This window comes from Hemisphaericaspora subhashii, assembly GCF_019202705.1.
Source record: "Hemisphaericaspora subhashii strain CBS 10753 chromosome Unknown scaffold52, whole genome shotgun sequence".
In the NCBI taxonomy this organism is placed as follows: domain Eukaryota; kingdom Fungi; phylum Ascomycota; class Pichiomycetes; order Serinales; family Debaryomycetaceae; genus Hemisphaericaspora; species Hemisphaericaspora subhashii.
In genome coordinates, this window is record NW_026057362.1 from 1 (window position 1) to 19,101 (window position 19,101).

The 19,101-nt window shown below is 35.1% G+C and overlaps 11 protein-coding genes across 11 annotated transcripts; 4 read left to right on the forward strand and 7 right to left on the reverse strand. All coding sequences in view use genetic code 12, as the record gives it.

The window, feature by feature from the left end:
• Positions 1-1,476: 1,476 nt before the first annotated feature.
• J8A68_004696 (uncharacterized protein) lies at positions 1,477-2,259 on the forward strand (the record flags this gene model as incomplete). Its single annotated transcript, XM_049408683.1, has 1 exon — positions 1,477-2,259. The coding sequence occupies one exon, from the start codon at positions 1,477-1,479 to the stop codon at positions 2,257-2,259; it is 783 nt and encodes a 260-aa protein (XP_049261981.1).
• A 1,237-nt stretch (positions 2,260-3,496) lies between these two features.
• J8A68_004697 (uncharacterized protein) lies at positions 3,497-3,751 on the forward strand (the record flags this gene model as incomplete). Its single annotated transcript, XM_049408684.1, has 1 exon — positions 3,497-3,751. One exon carries the CDS (start codon positions 3,497-3,499, stop codon positions 3,749-3,751), a length of 255 nt encoding a protein of 84 aa, XP_049261982.1.
• Positions 3,752-4,282: 531 nt separating this feature from the next.
• J8A68_004698 (glyoxylate reductase) lies at positions 4,283-5,371 on the reverse strand (the record flags this gene model as incomplete). The annotated part of the gene is made up of 1 exon (XM_049408685.1): positions 4,283-5,371. One exon carries the CDS (start codon positions 5,369-5,371, stop codon positions 4,283-4,285), a length of 1,089 nt encoding a protein of 362 aa, XP_049261983.1.
• A 1,376-nt stretch (positions 5,372-6,747) lies between these two features.
• On the forward strand, positions 6,748-7,488 carry J8A68_004699 (uncharacterized protein; the record flags this gene model as incomplete). The annotated part of the gene is made up of 1 exon (XM_049408686.1): positions 6,748-7,488. One exon carries the CDS (start codon positions 6,748-6,750, stop codon positions 7,486-7,488), a length of 741 nt encoding a protein of 246 aa, XP_049261984.1.
• Positions 7,489-9,144: 1,656 nt separating this feature from the next.
• Positions 9,145-9,804, reverse strand: J8A68_004700 (uncharacterized protein; the record flags this gene model as incomplete). The annotated part of the gene is made up of 1 exon (XM_049408687.1): positions 9,145-9,804. The coding sequence occupies one exon, from the start codon at positions 9,802-9,804 to the stop codon at positions 9,145-9,147; it is 660 nt and encodes a 219-aa protein (XP_049261985.1).
• Positions 9,805-9,972: 168 nt separating this feature from the next.
• J8A68_004701 (uncharacterized protein) lies at positions 9,973-10,224 on the reverse strand (the record flags this gene model as incomplete). Its single annotated transcript, XM_049408688.1, has 1 exon — positions 9,973-10,224. One exon carries the CDS (start codon positions 10,222-10,224, stop codon positions 9,973-9,975), a length of 252 nt encoding a protein of 83 aa, XP_049261986.1.
• Positions 10,225-10,561: 337 nt separating this feature from the next.
• On the reverse strand, positions 10,562-11,113 carry J8A68_004702 (uncharacterized protein; the record flags this gene model as incomplete). The annotated part of the gene is made up of 1 exon (XM_049408689.1): positions 10,562-11,113. One exon carries the CDS (start codon positions 11,111-11,113, stop codon positions 10,562-10,564), a length of 552 nt encoding a protein of 183 aa, XP_049261987.1.
• Positions 11,114-11,388: 275 nt separating this feature from the next.
• TUB4 (gamma-tubulin) lies at positions 11,389-12,907 on the reverse strand (the record flags this gene model as incomplete). The annotated part of the gene is made up of 2 exons (XM_049408690.1): positions 11,389-12,835; positions 12,900-12,907. 2 exons carry the CDS (start codon positions 12,905-12,907, stop codon positions 11,389-11,391), a joined length of 1,455 nt encoding a protein of 484 aa, XP_049261988.1.
• A 300-nt stretch (positions 12,908-13,207) lies between these two features.
• Positions 13,208-14,251, reverse strand: J8A68_004704 (uncharacterized protein; the record flags this gene model as incomplete). Its single annotated transcript, XM_049408691.1, has 1 exon — positions 13,208-14,251. The coding sequence occupies one exon, from the start codon at positions 14,249-14,251 to the stop codon at positions 13,208-13,210; it is 1,044 nt and encodes a 347-aa protein (XP_049261989.1).
• Positions 14,252-14,983: 732 nt separating this feature from the next.
• J8A68_004705 (telomerase inhibitor) lies at positions 14,984-15,832 on the reverse strand (the record flags this gene model as incomplete). Its single annotated transcript, XM_049408693.1, has 1 exon — positions 14,984-15,832. The coding sequence occupies one exon, from the start codon at positions 15,830-15,832 to the stop codon at positions 14,984-14,986; it is 849 nt and encodes a 282-aa protein (XP_049261990.1).
• Positions 15,833-16,716: 884 nt separating this feature from the next.
• Positions 16,717-18,946, forward strand: J8A68_004706 (uncharacterized protein; the record flags this gene model as incomplete). The annotated part of the gene is made up of 3 exons (XM_049408694.1): positions 16,717-16,966; positions 17,078-17,468; positions 18,559-18,946. The coding sequence occupies 3 exons, from the start codon at positions 16,717-16,719 to the stop codon at positions 18,944-18,946; spliced, it is 1,029 nt and encodes a 342-aa protein (XP_049261991.1).
• Positions 18,947-19,101: the final 155 nt, after the last annotated feature.

Sequence of the window (19,101 nt, forward strand, 5' to 3'; positions counted from 1 at the left end):
AATATTAGAGATGATGTATATAACAAGTAGATTTTGGTTCGAGAAGAATAGATGATGATATATACTAAGATTGATACCTTTCATATCTAACAAACTGTCAACTTTGGACAGCATCCCAAAGCGTTGTCCCTTGCTCGTGACTTCGCCAAGGGGATTTCGTGGTCTTTCTCTGGTACTGATTATTATCCCGATAGTAAATCATTTCAAAGTCAGAAGAGAGTCTCACGAGATTCTAGATAAAAACGGCAGCTATTTATCCAAAGACACTCTAGAACCCCATTTTCCCTACTTTCCTCGACCTTCACAATTTTAATGTCCCCTCTAATACTTTCAAGGCTTGAAGCGTGGTTCATCATCAACTTTACACCGCAGGATATTAGGCAAAATTACTCTTCGAAATACAGAAGCTCAGTCAAGGAATAGATCTTTCAAAAAGAATACCAGACTTCACTATTGGGAAAAGCCTGGTCACATGACTTCCTACTAATTAATTCTTTAATTACGAAATACTCCAAGTTCATCTCCACCTAGCGTTATCCAATGCGTAGCCCCATCCTAACTCATTTACGCCTCATCCCCCCCAGCCACCTCGTACCAATGGTTTTTAGTGAGTATACAACCCAGTTCTGCTGGTCTTGGACTCTGACACACTACTTACGTTTCTTCTGTCATTAACTTAAGTGCCTATAAAAGGGTTTTGCCATGTCTACAGAACGTCATGCCCCATATGTATCAGAGGGTCAGTATCAGTTTATATATTTTAGTTTATAATTTCAGTTTATAATTTTAGTTTGATTAGCTGAGAAGTCGATCAACCAGCACATTCGTTGTCTACCGCGAACAGAGCTCAGGCTCCTCCAGAACAGCGATTTTTCGACCACTCCCTTATTGTCTTAATGCAGCTTCCAAGGTTGGGTTGCATATGTAGTGATAAAGGGGTAATAAGCTTCTTCTATTCCTATACATATATTTATATGGAAAAGCTTAATTGTGAGGAGGGGAAAGAATGCTATATAAGAGTTGCTCCTTATTTTGTTAGGAACAAGTGACAATTTGCCGGATCAATGTCTTTTACAGTAATGAATTCTATTGATGATGCCGTCTCCTAAACAAAGAGCTCGGGGCAATATTAAATTCCCCCTCATCAAGCTACCAAACGAACTATTACTTGAGATTTTGGGTTACTTGAATCAGGTTGATGCCATTCTGTTGAGCTTGACTTGTAAAAGATTCAAGGAGGTAACCCGTACAAAATTGTTTAGAGTGCTTAATGTATATAACAAAGGAAAGGCTTTCATCCCAAAGTGCTACTATGTAAAGCAATATACTAATTTCACTCATATTGGCTTGGAGCGATTCCTAAAAAAGTTGAAAGAAGGTAGCTTCATTCCCGATTGCAAGCAAGTGTACTTTCAGAATGACGAACTCTTGGACGTTTCCCAGTTGGATCTTATTTCCTCGAAGCTTAAGCTGTGTATGTTTTCCATGTATAGAAATTCAAAATCGGATGTTCAGCGTTGGATCCTACTACAGAAAGATCCGTCTCGAGTACCGGTACATCATATATCGAGTTCCACGCGTGAATATAAAGAGCCTCGTGTATCTAGTCCCATTCTTAATCGACACGAACGAATTCATGTTAGAGATTTAACAATTTCGAATTCTGATAACATAAATTTGGCGTATGAATTGAGTAGATATCCTAACTTGAAATATCTTTGCATCCATAATCTAAGGGTAGATGATCATTTGCCCCAAATATCTGCTACAAAAATAAGAATTGCACGTTCCGAGAAATTCAATAAGGTGAGATTCTTTCAATGTTTTGACGTCACCAGAATTACTTCTTTGAATCTAGAGAATGCTCTGCTTGGTATTGTACCTTTGGCGCCAGAATTCGTAAGTCTTCGTGAATTGACAATCAAGGAAGACACCGAGGTAATGGTAATTTTTGCTTCCTGCTTAATTGCTAATTCCTTAACAAGCATTTCCATTCCGAGTAATCCTGAGATAGACACACGGCCAGCATTGAATCACCACTGTGGATCATTACGATTTATTAAATGTGACTTTGATCCAAGCTACATTATTCGGAAGAACCCGTATGAAGCAAAAAAGATCTTTTATAGATTGATACTGGACTTTGAAAGATTTCCAAAATTGGAATGGGCTATTCACTTGGGAGTTGCTCTAAGGGTGAACAAGAAAAGAGATGCATTTGCAAAGGTTTGGTTTCATCCAGAAGAATACCCATATTGACTGTACTGCATGTAGTGTATATATGCGATTAGACAACGTTGTTTCATTAACCCTTAACATTTGATAATTGAGTCTTGTCATCAAGCATTCAATGAGGTTGTACATCACCTCCGTGAGACCAGCTATCCATTGGTTACATCAACTGGCCTAGTAAGTTTATTGAAGATTTGTTTGCAGTTTCTGAATGAGAAGCTATTTAAATGAGTTAAATTGTCAAGACTACCCAATAATTATTTTTTTGACTTGGGAATATGGCTGCAAATGCAAGATTATTTTGTTTTTGTCCTCTCAACTAGTTGCGCAGATATTCTTGAACAAAATAATTGACCAATTGATCTGAAATCCGAGAATACCCATATATGTATGAGAGGAACAAGATTCACTTCTTGTTGAGTGATGGAACGGCAAAAATTACCATTTCTTGGTTGAAACTAGCGATTCAACAAGGTTTTCGTGTGCATGGGTCCGCATGTGAAGACAAAAATTAAATAGAATTTTATTTATGTCGTTATAGTTTTAATGGATTTACCACGGATTGTGTAAGTAGTAACAAACGAGGAGAGAACTATGTTACAATTCATTCAGAGAATCTTATTCGTCTCATACAGGTAAAACCAGCAAAAGCTTAATTTGAGGGGGGGCAGAGGATGTTCTTGAGAGTTATCCCTTGTTGTTTTTGTTAGGTACAAGTGACAACTCCTATACACGGTCACTGCTTTCTTTACGGTAATGAGTTCGATTGATGATGTCGTTTCCAAAACAAAGAGCTCGGGGCATGATTGAATTTCCGCTCATCAGACTCCCAGACGAACTTTTACTTGAGATTTTGAGTTACTTAAACCAGGTTGACGCCATTCGGTTAAGCTTGACCTGCAAAAGTTTCAAGAAGGTGACCCGTCTAAGGTTGTTTAAGGTATTAAATGTCTACAACAAAGGGTGGGCTTCCATTCCAGGGAATTATTATGGCAGCCACTACACTAATTTCACTCATATTGGCTTGCAACGGTTCTTAGATAAGTTTTTGGGAAGTAACTTTACTCCCGAGTGCAAACAAGTGTGCTTTCAGAACGATGAAACCTTGGATATCTCTCTTTTGGACCTTATTTCCTCCAAACTTAAACTGTGCATGTTTTCAATGTATAGAATTTCCAAACCCGAAGTTCAGCGTTGGATTCTTCAACAGAAAGATCCTTCTCGGGTGAAAGTTCATCATATATCCACTTCCACACGTCAATATATGGGGTTAGATGAACGAATTCACGTTAGAAATTTAACAATTACCAATTCGGATAAGATAAATTTGAAATATGAATTAAGTAGGTATCCTAACTTAAAACATCTTTGCATCCACGATTTAAGGGAAGATGATGAATTACCATGGGTATCTGCTACAAGAATAAGAATTCGTCGTTCTGAGAGATTCGATATGGAGAGTTTCTTTGAATGCTTTGACATCGGCAGAATTACTTCCTTGAATCTTGAGATGCCGTGATTGGCATCGTACCTTTGGCCCCTCAGTTCGTAAGCCTTCGGGAATTGACAATTAAGGAGGATACTCAGATAATGGTGACTTTTGCCCGGCATTTAGTTCCTAACTCCTTAACGAGCCTTACTATTCCGAATGCCTCAGTCATAGAACTTTGGCCTGCTTTGAATCACCACCGCAATTCTTTAAGATTTATTAAATGTGAGTTTGATCCAAGCTACATTCTTCGGCGGAGTACATATGAAGCAAAGCAATTTTATAAAGAAATTGACATTGCAAGTTTTCCAAAATTAGCATATGTTATACATTTGGGAGTTGCTTTGAAAGTCGATAGAGTTTCCGAAACCTTCGCCGACGTTTGGTTTCATCGAGACCATTTCCTCTATTACCTGATCTATTTGTAGAGGATATGCAAGTAGACGAAAATTACTAGTGACGTATTCATCCTACGGGACGAAGTCAAATAATAGTAGAGAAGAATGATATTCAAGAAAATAAATTCATTTTTTGTCTAAAACGACCATGAGCTTGTACTATTTAATTGACTCTAGTTAATCCTTCACCACCCTCAATGATACTTTCGATATTTTCCAAGGCACGAGTAGCAGTATAATCAAAATTTTCCACAGTTGAAGCACCAATATGTGGAGTTAATACCACATCTTCACGGTCCAACAATTCTGGATGGATTTTTGGTTCCATTTCAAAGACATCCAATCCGGCAAATAATACCTTACCTGACTTTAACCCATCAACTAATGCCTGTTCTTCAATAACCGTACCTCTTCCAATATTGATGATTCTGAATGGGTTTCGAAGTGAGTTTATGATGTTTGCATTTATTAAATGATTAGTTTCTGGAGTTGCTGGGCAAGCAATTACTATTAAATCTATCTGTGGGACTTCTTCAATCTTATGAGCATAGGTAACTTCATAACCTAACTTAGATTCTTCTTCTGATGAAAGTTTATTTCTTTTAATGTATGTCACATTCATTCCGATATCGGCCAACCTTTTCCCAATAGTTTGTCCAATCTTTCCAAATCCAACAATACTGACATGACGTCCGTTTGGAGATAAGCATGGTCTATTATTAATATAATGACCAAAATTATAACCCATACCGTTACCTGTTCTAGTTGGCTTTCCATTAATCTTATCAAATTCCCCTTTATCACTGAATTGATCTCTGATACTAATCGTATGCTTTATTTCCTTCAAGGAATTGTTATACATTTGAAACTGTCTGAAACTTGTTATCGTATTGTACAAGACCAAATCCGCAACTGGGCCAGCAGCTCCGTCAGAAGGAACATTGGTCATAATGATTCCATGATCTTTCATAATGGCTGCATCTTCATGATCATAACCAACTGAACAAAATGCCACGACTTTTAAAGACTTTGGAGCATGTTCAATGACAGTTCTAAATCCGCCAATAGGCAAGAATCCCAACCAGGCAGCATAAATGGCGACGATGTCTTTGTATTCAGTTTTCAACTTTTCTACGAATTCTTCACGTGTGGTTAAACTAGTGAAAATAACTTCGTATTTTTTTTGGAAGTGTTGAAATTGGGGGATAGCTTGATTAAGTTCTCCAATAAATAAAACTTGTGGTTTGGTCATCGTAGAAAGAACGGATAGTATACCTTGTAATTATTTGTTCTTATCTGGCAGATCTCTAAATCTATTTAAATAACACCGACAAGAGAGTTTTTTTTTGAGGGGGTCAATTTATAGTTGATGCCGTATGGATCTAGAAATTTTTAAATTTTTCGGCTACAGCCAATTAAGCCGAATTCGGTAATTGAACGCGAAAAACCGGGGCCGGCCAGACATGCTTCATTCGAGTAAAAGCTTGAGTCTCTTTAAATCCTCTCCGAATTGGTATGTAATCATTGTATCGAGCAACTACTAATGGTAATTTCTTCAACAAAAGCGTGTACAGCTTCTGATTAAAATCTGACAGAGGCATTCGTTCATGTTGTGGAGAAAGCTTTGAATCATTTCTCTGTGACATATTATTCATTGTCCAGACGAACTTTCTACTCACTTCTTGGCCGATACACACGTCGCTTTCAGGTCAATTCACGAGACTGCAATTGGATTTTGATGCTTGGTTTTCTCTTGGGTGGATAATTGAGACATCCTAATTAATCCCGTATGGGTGACAAAATTTCGTTGGTCAAGAAATACTAATTAACTCCCATTTGGAAGGGACAAAGGGGACTTGAACATCTTGGCATTTTCAATACAGGATCAAAATTGGTGAAATCTTAATATAATTGACAAATGTATTAATTCTTATGAGATTCTCTTGATTTGTTTTCCCATTATAGACTGTGCAACTCCTGCTTTCGTTTAAGTAAGAATATTCAATGGATAATTTAGTATGGTGAAACTGCTTGACCGTTAAAAACGGAAAAAATAGATTTGAAAGGGAGGGGGGGTGAAAGGGGGTGGTTATTCTCAAGGTAATTCCATCCCAACATATATATTATCATAAGTTCATTCTATATATCGGGAAATTGCATTACTTAAGAGAATCTATTGATTACACGTGTAAATATCTAAACAACTAACATCACTGCTTCTTGATAATCTGTTATTTATCTAAGTCAATATCGTGGTACCGCTACCAATTTGACTCGTATTCTTTAAAAACGCGTCTTCGCTTTTTCTTGGATGTATTTTTTTTTGCATTGTTGATTGTTTATTGTTATTGTTCCATTTGAAGTTGTCAAAGGGATTTTTATTTATACGTTACTTCCAGGAAGAGGAACGGAACGACTAGGAATTTGTTATACAAAAGTGTATATGGAATTCATTTAGCGTGTTTTCTCTACTTTTTTTCAATTCTTATATAAACATAGACGAGTATTTCGTTTTTCCAATTTATCAGATTTAGCTTTATCAATCAAATCTAGCTTATCCCCTTTGAGGATCCCTATATTTATTAAAAATAATTCATTCGCTTTGCATACACATACCCAACTACTACAATGTCATCAATTCCTTCTTCTCCAACCAAAAGAAAGGCTTTATCCTCTAAATCTTTCAACATTAAATCATCCCCATTCAATTCCACTAAGAAACCAATAATTCTTTCAAAATTATCACCTTCTAAATCACAATCCAGTTCTGCTTCTCCAGTAAGGAAACAACCAAAGTTAACATTCTCAATATGGGAAGATCAACCTAATCAAGAAGATAGAACTGAAACAATCGAGGATGATGAAGAACCTATTTCAAACAAACAAAATAATCATGATCAAGAAAACATATTACAACCAAAGAAACATGAAATAAGTAGATTTCAGGCAATTAGAAAACCATTAGCACCATTAAGTATCAATGAATTCCCCGGGTTTGTTTCATTTGCTAACTCATCAATTCCTCGTCAATTAACTCAATTATATCATCCTCCAAATTTCAATAATGAATTCAAATCATTACATAAAAAGCTGAACCTTCCAAGTTTTGTAACACCATCTAGACGTAATAGAGATAAGTATTTAGTAGTTTCTAATCGTAAGAGTTTAGATGAATGTCCATTTGATGAGGATGAAGATAATGATATCGATGAAACGGAGTTATATTTGATTAAAAAACAACAACAAAGATTGTCAAGTACAGTTAGAAATAATATAATTAGAAAGCATACGCGATCCTTGTCTGTTGGTAAGAATGAATCTAAATTGAGTTTGATTAGAAAGAATAATTTTACTATAGTCTCTAATTAGTAGCCATTTCTTTCTTCCCCCCCTTCCTACTATTTCAATTCTTGCTAGATTATAATATATTTTTAGAATACCCCTTTTTGTAGAATCCGTGTTATATAATGAATTATGCATTTTGTTATTATATATACTCATTCCCTGTACTAAACTTGGAAGAACAATTAACATCTTTGCTTAAGGGGGGATCCCATTGACGTGCTCAGAATTGAAAATAGTGAAGTTTGGAAATCCAGACAATAATCTACCTTTATGTATTAGGTGGATGTTGTCTTAAATATCATTACTGGGATCTCCAATATGTCTCGCGTGAGTTAGAAGTATAATATCCTGTTGTAATGTTGGAAAGATGTCAATAAAAGTTGATGACAAAATTATGTAACTTTTTGTCTGAAAGTTCTAACAAAATTTTGCACCCAATTAAAAATGCTGCGAATAAAATTATTAAAGTTTGCCAAAAGCAGTTTCAATACTGCTTTGCATTAATCAGAAATATATATCATTAATTACATTCCTGGGACAACTAAGTTACTCAATAAACTAACAGGATTCATTAGTAGTTCGTAGACGCTGCTGTCTCTATCTCGTAGTACTCCTTTGGCATACAATTGTTCGAAACACGGTCACGTGACCAAACCGGATCATGGGAAGGAGTGAGTATTTTAAATATAAGCCATAAGTCTGAGAACTGATCCGGTCATCTTGATTACAACATTGTACTAAATTCAAATGAAGAAACATTTCTCTGTAGATTTTCATAACGAGGAATATAGTACGCATAATGAGGTGATGGTTTCGCTGGAACCATCCCCAAAAAATGGGGGATATTTTTTAATAAAAGCCGAGCACTCAAAAAACACCAGCATACAACTGAGAAAAAATAAAAACCCCTATAATCCCGAAGTATTCATTTCCACCAGCGTGAGTGCTGTATATCTAAATTTAAAAAAAAGTGCTCATAGGCAAGAATCTTGATACTAGACTTTTCACAATAAACATACACGTTTGCATTTCATGATCATGGTTGGATATATGAATAATTGAGAAGAAAGGACAACAATTCATACACATCATTGAAAAGAAAGATAATTTTCAATCAATTAATATATATAAAGAAACTCCAACCATTCAAAAACAATTGGGCTTGCTTACCTTCTAGTGTTGACACCAATCAATTTACTTATCCCCCCGTTTGCATTTTATATAAAACTATGTTAGGTGACAGTGTTTTAAAACACCGAGAAAAATTAAATCAAAACCCAAATCTATATAACAGTAATCTACTACAAAATGATGCAAAGCCTACCAATTTATTCGATGATGACGAGTTAAATCATTTGATATTTGGTAATCCATGTGATTGCGAAACAGGAAAGAAGAAATTTAGATGGAAACGATGGTTAACGATATTGTTTTGTCGAGATGGATGACAGATAATTTACAGTTCTTATTCAATGGTAAAATAAGTCTGCATGATACATTAACAAGTCACTTGCAAGAATGCACATTCTTGAGACAAGGAAGCTTCTAACTCATCAAGCAAAAAGTTCAACAGGTTCAGTGAGGGAGCTAATTAAAAGTTACTAGCTACATATTCCAAGAATAGGAATCTAATTTTGTCTAAATGAATTGAAGGCATGTATTATCTATAGGGTGATGTTGTTAAAGATCCAAATCTGATTCATCTGAATCGTCATTATTATTATTTGCTTTACTTCGTATAACTCTATTAATAGATTTTCTAGTTATAACATTCCAACGATATAAATAAGTTTCTAATGAATCATAACTAAATGAATTTGGATCATTTCCTAATTTTTCAAATCCAATTAATCTATCTAATTCTTTCCCATCTTTATATATTATAACACATGGTAATATTCTAATATTCAATTTCTCCACTAAAAATGGAGCATTTTCAGCTTTAATTGCAAATACTTTAAGATTTAAATGATTTTCACATAATAATTTTAATTTTGAATTCATTAATTGACATTTACTAAAATTTGGTTGATAAAATGAAATTATTGAATATTTTTGTTTTATAATTAAATTCATTAAATTCTTTTCTGATTCAATAAAAATTATTTCACCTAATTCATTATTATCATTAGTTTTAATAGTTTCATTAATTTGTTTAAATTGTTTTGATAATTGTTCAATTCTTGATTCTCGATATTTTTGTATTATCGAATCATCTTCTTCTAATTCTGCTAATAAATCATCCTCATCTTCTGAATGATTATCATCAGAATCGGGAGATTTATTATTTAATTTAGATTGTTGATATTGCTCTACTAGTCTAGAATCTTGTTCATTCATCGTAGGATATATCTTCTGCTTCAAAGGAATATATACTTTAATGTGGTTGAAAAACTTTTTTTGTTAGCCAACCAATTTATTATTATTTGTCGCGTAGTATCGATTACGTAGTTGACGTGTTCATTTTTGAAAGTTGTTTGGGACGGAGTGAGTGGCTGCCTGGGGGATTCAATATTTCAACTTATCTACAATGCTGTTGATAGTTTCGACGGTTTCTTTGACGATTGCTTTATATTCGATATTACCCTTATTATCTCGAGTATTGAGGATTTGAATAGAATTGACAAGATTAGTATTGATCAGTTTGATAGTTTGTAATATTAATTTCAATTCATTGATAACTTGTTGTTGATATTCGTCATATCCTTCGTCATCGCCATGAGGTGCTATGTTGTATGAAGTGCTTTCTTTGGTTGGCATTGTACTTCTATTGTATTTATTCTTCTACCAAAGTAAAATCAACAAAGTCTGCTGAAAAATTGTCAAATTTCACTGAACCCACCCAGAAAAAATACTGGTTGGTGCTAAAGAGACAAGAAAGAGAATACATTACTACGGGTATTGTTAATAAATAAAATTTTATTTATAATATGCAAAAGGAATAATTAAATAAATAATATTGTCATTAAATAAATCATTAGACATCATCCACCATCCATCCTTCACCCGATTCCAACTCCCCTACCTCCCTGAGTTGGTAAATTTTTATATGCAAACGGGTTTCTATTGAAGTTAACCTCGGTATAACTTGTACCTTTTAAATATGCAAATTAGTTCTATCTTTTCTTTCCATTTCTCGTTCTTTTATTAATTCATATAATAATCTTCTTAATTCATTATTTTCATGTATTAATTCAATCTTTATCTTTTCATTTTCATTAAATTTCCCCAATAGATAGTTGAACTCTTTACATAACTTAAGATATGTAGTCTTTAAAGTAGTATACAATGATAATAATTTTGAAGTATTAATCATCGCTTCTTTAATGTTTGTTATTGTATTCAAGTTGACTTTCTCATTCGACAGCACCCCTGGGGTTCCACCTCGTAGTTGCATCTCTTCTGTTTCATTGGTTTGTTCAGTATCTATAGTCTGAGGTGTATCAAACTCGGAATTCTCCTCCTCCAGGATAGATCCAATGGGAGACTCATCGTCTAATGTCATGATAGCAAGCTTAATTTCTTCATCTAATGATAGTTGCTGTTGATCTTGTTTATTGTTATCGAGGGGCTGGGGAATACCAACAACATCTTCAATGGGATCACAATTCAAAAAATCAGGAAATTCGTAAGGAATAGGATCTATCATTATTGGAGATATGTGAAGATTTTTATGGGATTATGAGTATGATGTGATTTCCATGTAGCTCTATATTAATCCAAGTGAAATGGGTTTAAACTTTCTAAAAAAAAATCTTGTGATGAGATGAGATGAGAGTAAACAAAGGGTGCGTAAAAAAATAATACGCTTAAAATTCGCGATAGTACCCGTCTTCCCCCATTCTTATTCTACAATAATATTCTCCTATAGAGACATTACCGAGTCGTTGTTAGGATTATCTAATTAACTTACGTATATAGCTACTAATACATCGATTGATCCTCTTCCTCTCCAGAATTGTCCAAATACAGAGGTCGTTTGCATGCATCATATTCTTGGACAACATCAGCAACAGCCTCTCTACCTTCATTGAACATATCAATTATTCTTGACTGTTCTTCAGCAGAATTGTTTTCCACATATTTATTCACGTAAGCTTTACGTCTAAAGAATCTATCATATTGATCCAACAATTTAGTAAAGACATCACTAATTGAAGTGTTATTTGATACTTGAATCCCTCCTAAATTCCTACTATTGGTGCCACCACTTCTCTTTATAAATGGAGATTGCTTACATTCAATCACATGAACTGATCGAGTCATCCAAGGTACAAATGGCGTCCTTTGTTGTGCTTTTGCTATTCCCTTTTGTATCTCTTGTCGATTTAAATCATCTCCAATCAAATAATTTAATGTCGATAAATAATGCACATCGGCAGGAACTCGGTTTGACTTGTATTTATCATTGGATAGTTCCAATATCATATCATATTCATTCAAGGAGGAATGTTTCTGTTGACTCATTGGAACAATTGATGTAGTCAAGAACTTCAAATCGGGGACAGGTATTAGTGCTGGAATAATTGAATCAAATGATGTATACATATACCTAGGGAATCTCATTGGATTTGATATTGATGCAGTTGCATATGCAATTAACTTATTGATTGATTCAAATCCACGTTTACTATAGTCATAGGAAATATTATCAATACTACTCAATGCGTCATTATCAAACACAAAAGTAGCATGACTATATTCTATCAAGCTTCTTAATGTCAAAACGGTGTTATATGGTTGAACCACCACATCTGATGATTTCTCATTTAATGGGAAAACCAGGAAAGTACTAAGCACTTTTTTATTACCATATCGATCACTTAATAATTCTAAAAGTTTGGATCCTACACCAGATCCAGTACCACCAGCTACACTATGAATCAATTGAAAATTAGCAAGATTATCACATTTATCAACCTCACGATCAATTAAATCCAATAACTCACTTTCATGTCGAGTCCCATATCGATACCCTCTTTGCCATATATTCCCCGCCGGGGTATTACTGTAATGAATGTTTCTAGGGTTAAACATCGGCAATGAATTGGTACATTTCTTAACTACCGGGAAATCTAAATCAACTAATATGGCACGAGGGGTATATGTATTTGAATCCGACAAAGAAAAGAATAAATTCGGTTGATCTTTTCGATCCAGTTGTTGTTGTTGGGAATTTGAAAGATGATGTGATTGTTGAGGATGTAATGTGTTTCCATTTATTGGTTGGAATTCATATTCATTTTCAATGGCGTCCGTATATGAAATTGCAGTTCCATCGGGATTGATCCCATGTTCACTGGCTAACTGATTCCAATATTCTAATCCTACTTGATTTCCACATTGTCCAACTTGGATAGTTATAGTTTCTCTAAAAAATGGTTAGTTAGTAATTTGGGGTTCAATATATTATAAATACTAGATTAGATACATACCCTGGCATTACTGTTCTAGGATAAATAAAGAACTTCCTAAATCTGACATTTGTTTATAAATTTGAAGGTTTTGTTTATTTTTTTATTATTTTTCAATCACACACCAAAAGAAAATTAATCACGTGATCCAGATATTTTCCACAGTTTGGTTCTATCATAGAAGAGGAGATTTCCAATAGAATATTCACGTCTATGAGACTGCTATAGAAGTATAAATATCGATATTGTATTACGTGTTATGCTACTGAAAACTGCTTTATTTTTTTAAAAAAACACTAACTGCTATCTAATAAAAATACCATAACTAATTATGTCTTTTTGACCCAATTACAAATAACCACTGCTCCTCCAGCAAGAGTCGTAGTGGTTGGCGGTTTTGATCCTCCACCTGTGGTAATAGTCGTTGGGGTTGGAGTAGGATCTGTCGCCCCCCCTGTGGTAATTGCTGGCGTTGCTGTTCCGCTTGTAGTTGATACCGCGCTAGTATTTGGAGTCGATTGACACTTGTTGAATGCGGCAGCCAAAGCATTAACCATAATTGTTTTTAAAGTATCAATTTTTAAGAATTCCTTGAAGATACTTTCAATCAATCCTGATTGTAAAAGGGCTTGAAGCAATACTTTATAATCAAGAGCATCTTCTTGTATCAATTGCTGGATCAAGTCGGCACCAAATGTATAGAATTGATCTTCAACAATCAAGGCATTAACAACTTGGTTTGCTAATCCTGAATTCTTCAAGGATTCCATTAATGAAGTAACAAGATCTTGAGTATCTCTGGTATAAATTGGAACCGGTGCACTTGGAACCATTATTTCTCTCTTGGCCATGGCAGTTGAAACCTTTGTAGAAGAAAGATGTAACATGCCCGCAATGATAGAAGGTAAGTTGGCAAGTTCTTCCAACACTAACTTATAAATTTCTCGATAGAATTGACAGTTACTGATAACACTCTGAATAACATCAACAGCTAAACCAGAATCATTCAACGCCTTCAATAACGTGTTGAAGTTTATGAGGTCATTCTTAATGGAATACACAATTACGTTGATGGCAATCTTACTCAATGTTGGATCTTTGATAAAATAAAGAAGAACCCCTGGGGCTAATTGAGTATTATTAACTGCAGTCAAAACTTCGGTGACAATTGCATTTTCTCTCTTGGCTAATTCGGCAGGATCCATTTCATCTCTCTTGAGATATAAGGTATAATGATCTAAACTAGCAATAGCATTTCTGACTGCTTCTTCTTCTCTTGGAGCTAAGGAAATGGGACTTGGAGTGATTGCTTCGGCAAAAACCGAGGTAATAGCAGCAAAGGCTAATGTTAATGAGGCAAAATTGAATCTCATCTTGTATTTGTCTCTTGGAAACGGTCTAAAAAACCACTATATGCTAGTAGTTGCAATCAAGGTGGCTTTTGGGGTTATTTATATATCATTTGTATGGAGACGAAACAAACAATTAAAATATCAGGACCCTTATTCTGAACGAGGGACATGCACCTTTGTTTTCCTATTATAGTTATATATTAAAAATGTAAGTTAGCTTGTAATAATTATAATTGCAAAATTATTAAATGAAACTTCTACTTCTGGAAAAGCAGCAACTAATTTTCCTGTTTCGGAAATTTTCTGGTTTGCCCGTTGGATATTGTTTAAGCGAGACAAGTGTAGAAAATAACCATAACCCCGATTTTCAGGTAAACCTTGGAACAACCGGTTAAACAAAATTACTAGTAAAGGATCTTCCTCGTGTCCCAAACACCCGTGCCAGCATGCATAGTGCGTTATGCTAAAGTTTTCTAAATATAGACTAGTCCATATGAAAATATGTGAAAAATTTCTAGACAAAGATAGATACCAATCTTGTTTATGCATCATTCTACCACTCCTTCTATTGTTAGATCTGGAGAGTAAAGTCTGAGGAGTAGCTGCGTTGTGCATTGCACCAAGAATTATGTCTATATAACAGTTTACCTTTTTATTCCTCAATGAATCCATGCGTCATACACCATCCTATTCGTTTATTGATTATTCTATATAACTATGTTACAGTAAATTTTGTATTTCAAAAGCAGCAATTCAGCTTGCCACCATGAAGATCTCATTCAATGCTTTTGCATCCATCACGGAGGCTCGTTTCTGTTTTATCCATTTTGATCTTACAGCAAGCCTTGTTGATATTGGCGTCGGAGTTCTCGATATTGGAGATACGCTACGCAGCATTTCAGATGAGTCTGATGTTTCTTCCAGTGATTTTCTTTTCTTCTTTCCTTCTTTGTCTTTTCTTTCCTTCTTTTCTTTCTTTACCTTCTTCTCTTTTTTATGCTTCTTTTCGTTTTTGTCTTTCTTCTCCTTCTTATCTGTCTTCTCTTTCTTCTTGCTCTTTTTATCTTTCTTTTCTTTGCTTTCTGACTTGACTACCTTTTCCTTCTTATGTTTTGGTTCGTCTTCATCTTCTAGGTCACTATGCTTTCTCTTTAAACTCTCCTTACCAGAGTAAGAAATTAATTTCTTAGTCTCTGAATCCCAGGTACTCTGAAGAGTATCTCCCTTTATGAAATGCATACCCCATTTTCCATTTATTATATTATCTTTTCTCTGTCTATCTAATGCATCATTTATGTCATCATCCTTCCCATTCAACCTCCCCAAAATCCTTTGAAATACATCAAGACCAGAACATTCTCCGTCTAAATCGTCCTTTTTCAGTTTCTTAGCCAACTTTGCACCAAGCCCAAGTGTATCATCTTTGATCGATACTTTAACATGGGTAGTCATCGCATGTTCAACCAACCCTAACCCCTGGCCAGGCTTCCATCCCATTTTTTCCAAATACTGGTGTCCAAACTGGGAATTATTATTGGACCAGTTTGTATTCCTGGGATCCAATCCAAATCTTTGTTTTACTTTAGTGCCTGCTAATCCCATGTTTTTCACGTATCCCTCTTGTAGACTTTTGGTTAAAAACAAGAATTCAATTAAAACAATAGGAAGAATAAAATTTTTTTCAGGCAGGATAAAAAAAAAATTAAAATAAAAAAAATCGATAATGTCGTCCTAACAGTCAACACGACATTGATAAAAAAAAAGGAAATTTAAAAAAGAAATAAATGTCGTACAGTAACTTCCCAGGAATTGGTAGTTACACGAAAGTAGGGCCAAATAATGGAAACTACTGTACGAAATCAGATCAACCAATCAGGTGGTTTATATAGCATGTTTTAAAGCGCAGACAGTTTGCTTTATTGCCTTATATAAGAAGTGTGTAGGGATTTGTCTAATCAATAAAGATTGCACCATATTTTGCCAAAAAAAAAACCTCAAAGTAATTCTTAATAAGTGGAAGCACCAATGCCTCCATTCAAGCGATATAAAAGCCGTATCCATGGGAGATCTAAGGAGGTGGAATAGCCTCCCAAGGAATGAGTAAAGGATTAATGAACAAACTAATTATTGGATTCGGAATATAATAATATACACGAATGCGTAGTTGGTACCCAATCACTTCATCAAACCCACATTGCCTAGTGTAATAAAATATTTTGCACCCATTTTAATTAGTTTGTTCAAGCAGCAACGATGAGTAATGACTCTTCCAAGCAGCCAATTTTATATGTGCAGATAATTAAATATTTATAAACCAAAATAACTGCTACCAAGCATGACGTAGTGGAATTAGTTAAAGAAACATACACAAAGATACGTATAGGACCATAGCTGATATGACTATACAAACTCAGATTCAAAGTAGGGGAACTGCTACTCCTTGGATAGAAATCTGGGCGATGCCATTCAAAACGTTACCTACCTTCATGAATACAATCATTAACCTAATCGATGATCCCCTGGCAAGATCCGCGTTCATCTTACTAGAAAATCAAAGCATATTATCAAATGTCGAGACCATAGTTCGAAGTTCTAAGGGAAACCATTTGAAATTAAGGAGATCTTTCAATTCTGCCTTGTCGAATGCCATAAGCACCACCATGAATTTCAATAATGACCTCAGGACGAACAAAAAGAGTAATGGTTCAGAGAACAAAGATACTATATGCTACATACGTGAAAAATAGTAAGCATAGATCCCCTGCAAAATTAACTTAATTAATAAAGGATCGTTAAAGGAGGGAAACGGCAAGTATTGCGATAAGGAAGGTGGCAAACTGAAATTAGATAAGGGTGAATATCTAGTCAGGAAATATAAAAAAAAGTTTTCAGTCGGAAAGTGGGGCCAGGTGAATCGAAACTACAACGTAGAATCTAATCCTGTGGAAGATTCTCCACAAAATGTGAGGAAGCGAGTCAGGTACGATGCAGACAATGACAAACAGTTAAAACGTGGAAAACAGGGGACTTCAAAAGATGCTGTTGAGGACACGCACACTATGGTTAGGAATGCGGAAACTAGAGAAGAATCAATGAACGAACTTCAGAATGAAACTCCAAATGAGGAATCCATGGACAACATGGATATGGATGACAAGTCAGAGGATTCTGTTGAATATTCTATCCCCGAAGAGCAACATCAGAACCAGAAATACAATTTAAACCCTCGACGAGGGCAGTGGCCAAAGAAAGGATCGGTTTTTCAAAAGAAGTTAATGAGCATGTTCAAAAATTAGTTCAAGGAGAGATGGATCAATATCTTTCTGAGAAAGATCACGACGAAGCGAGGCCAGACGGTTCAGGAAGAAACTCAACGTCTCAAAACCTGGATCGTCTGGCCTCGCTTCATCATGATCTTTCTCAGAAAGAGGGAAAATCATAAAGAAGATGAAGCAAAGAGGGAAAACCATAAAGAAAAGTAGGAGAAATAGGAGAGAAAACCAAGATTGAATTACATTCAAGGGATTCATGCTTACTATTTCCACAAAGGTAGCATATAGAATCTTTGTTCTCTGAACCATTACTCTTTTTGTTCGTCCTGAGTTCATTCTTGAAGTACTTATGGCTTTTAACAAGGCATAGTCGAAAGCTCTCCATAATTTTTTAAGTGGTTCCTTTTAAAATTCCTTACTATAGACTCGACATTTGATTCTCACTTTGCTTTTGTAGTAAGATGGACGAGAATCTTGCCTGGGTGTCTTCAATTATATTTATGATCGTATTCATAAAGGCAGATAATTCCTTGAATAACATTGCACAGATTTCTATCCATGGTGTTGCAGTTCCTATTTGTGAGTGTTCCTGCACTTACACTACTCTGGATGTGAGTTTGGATAGTGATAACAGCTACCGTCATGTCAGTATCCTTCAGTAAGGTTTCCCTTACCATTTCTACTACATCTTGTTTGGTAGAATTTACCTTTGCTTTTAAATACTTGATTATTTGCATATATAGAATAGATTGCTTGCTAGAAACATATCATATTACAACGAAATTATCCGTACAACATCATCCAGTGGTCAATGGAATTCTGGAAAGAAAACATCAACCATTAATTGAATTTTTCAGGAAAATGCCAAAGAATGCTAATTGGAGAAACTATGTTGACACTTCTTTATGGGTTGGCTGAGCCAATATTCGTCGGTCAACCGGCTATTCTCCTCAATATTTGGTTTACGGTTTTCAGAGCTATGCTGATTTAAACCTACTGCACGATCCCATTGCAAAGAAGATCACACTATCCCCCGTTAGAGCTTTTCAAATTCAGATTCAAACAACTATCATTTCACGATGATCAATTTGCATCAGCCTCCACAACATTGGAGCGTTCACGTCAAGTAAGTAAGCACTACCATGATATCAAAAATGAACTCGCTGTCCCACTCAACGGTGGAGATTATGTTCTCACATGGGATAAGCCAATCAAGAATGTTATAGGAGCCAAATCATACAAGTTAAAGGAATGCTGGGTCCATACAGAATCATCGCTACAGGTGATCTCATTTATTGATTATCTACATTATATGGTCTCAAGATTGAGAGAGGATTTGCTAGATAAATATTATAGAAGTATCACCGACGTAGCGGTTGAACTTATCCCGCGGGCCCTGTCGTATAGTAACTTCACTTCCGATAAGTTAACCAGGAATTTATAGTTACACGACAGGAAAGCCAAATAATGGAAAATACGAAATCAGGCAATTTCGGGACGAATATCAATCATATGAAAACGGCGGTATATGAATCGTGGCACGAATGAAGAAGATCGTCATGGGATTCTATGGTTGTATTAAGAAGGAAATAACTGTTC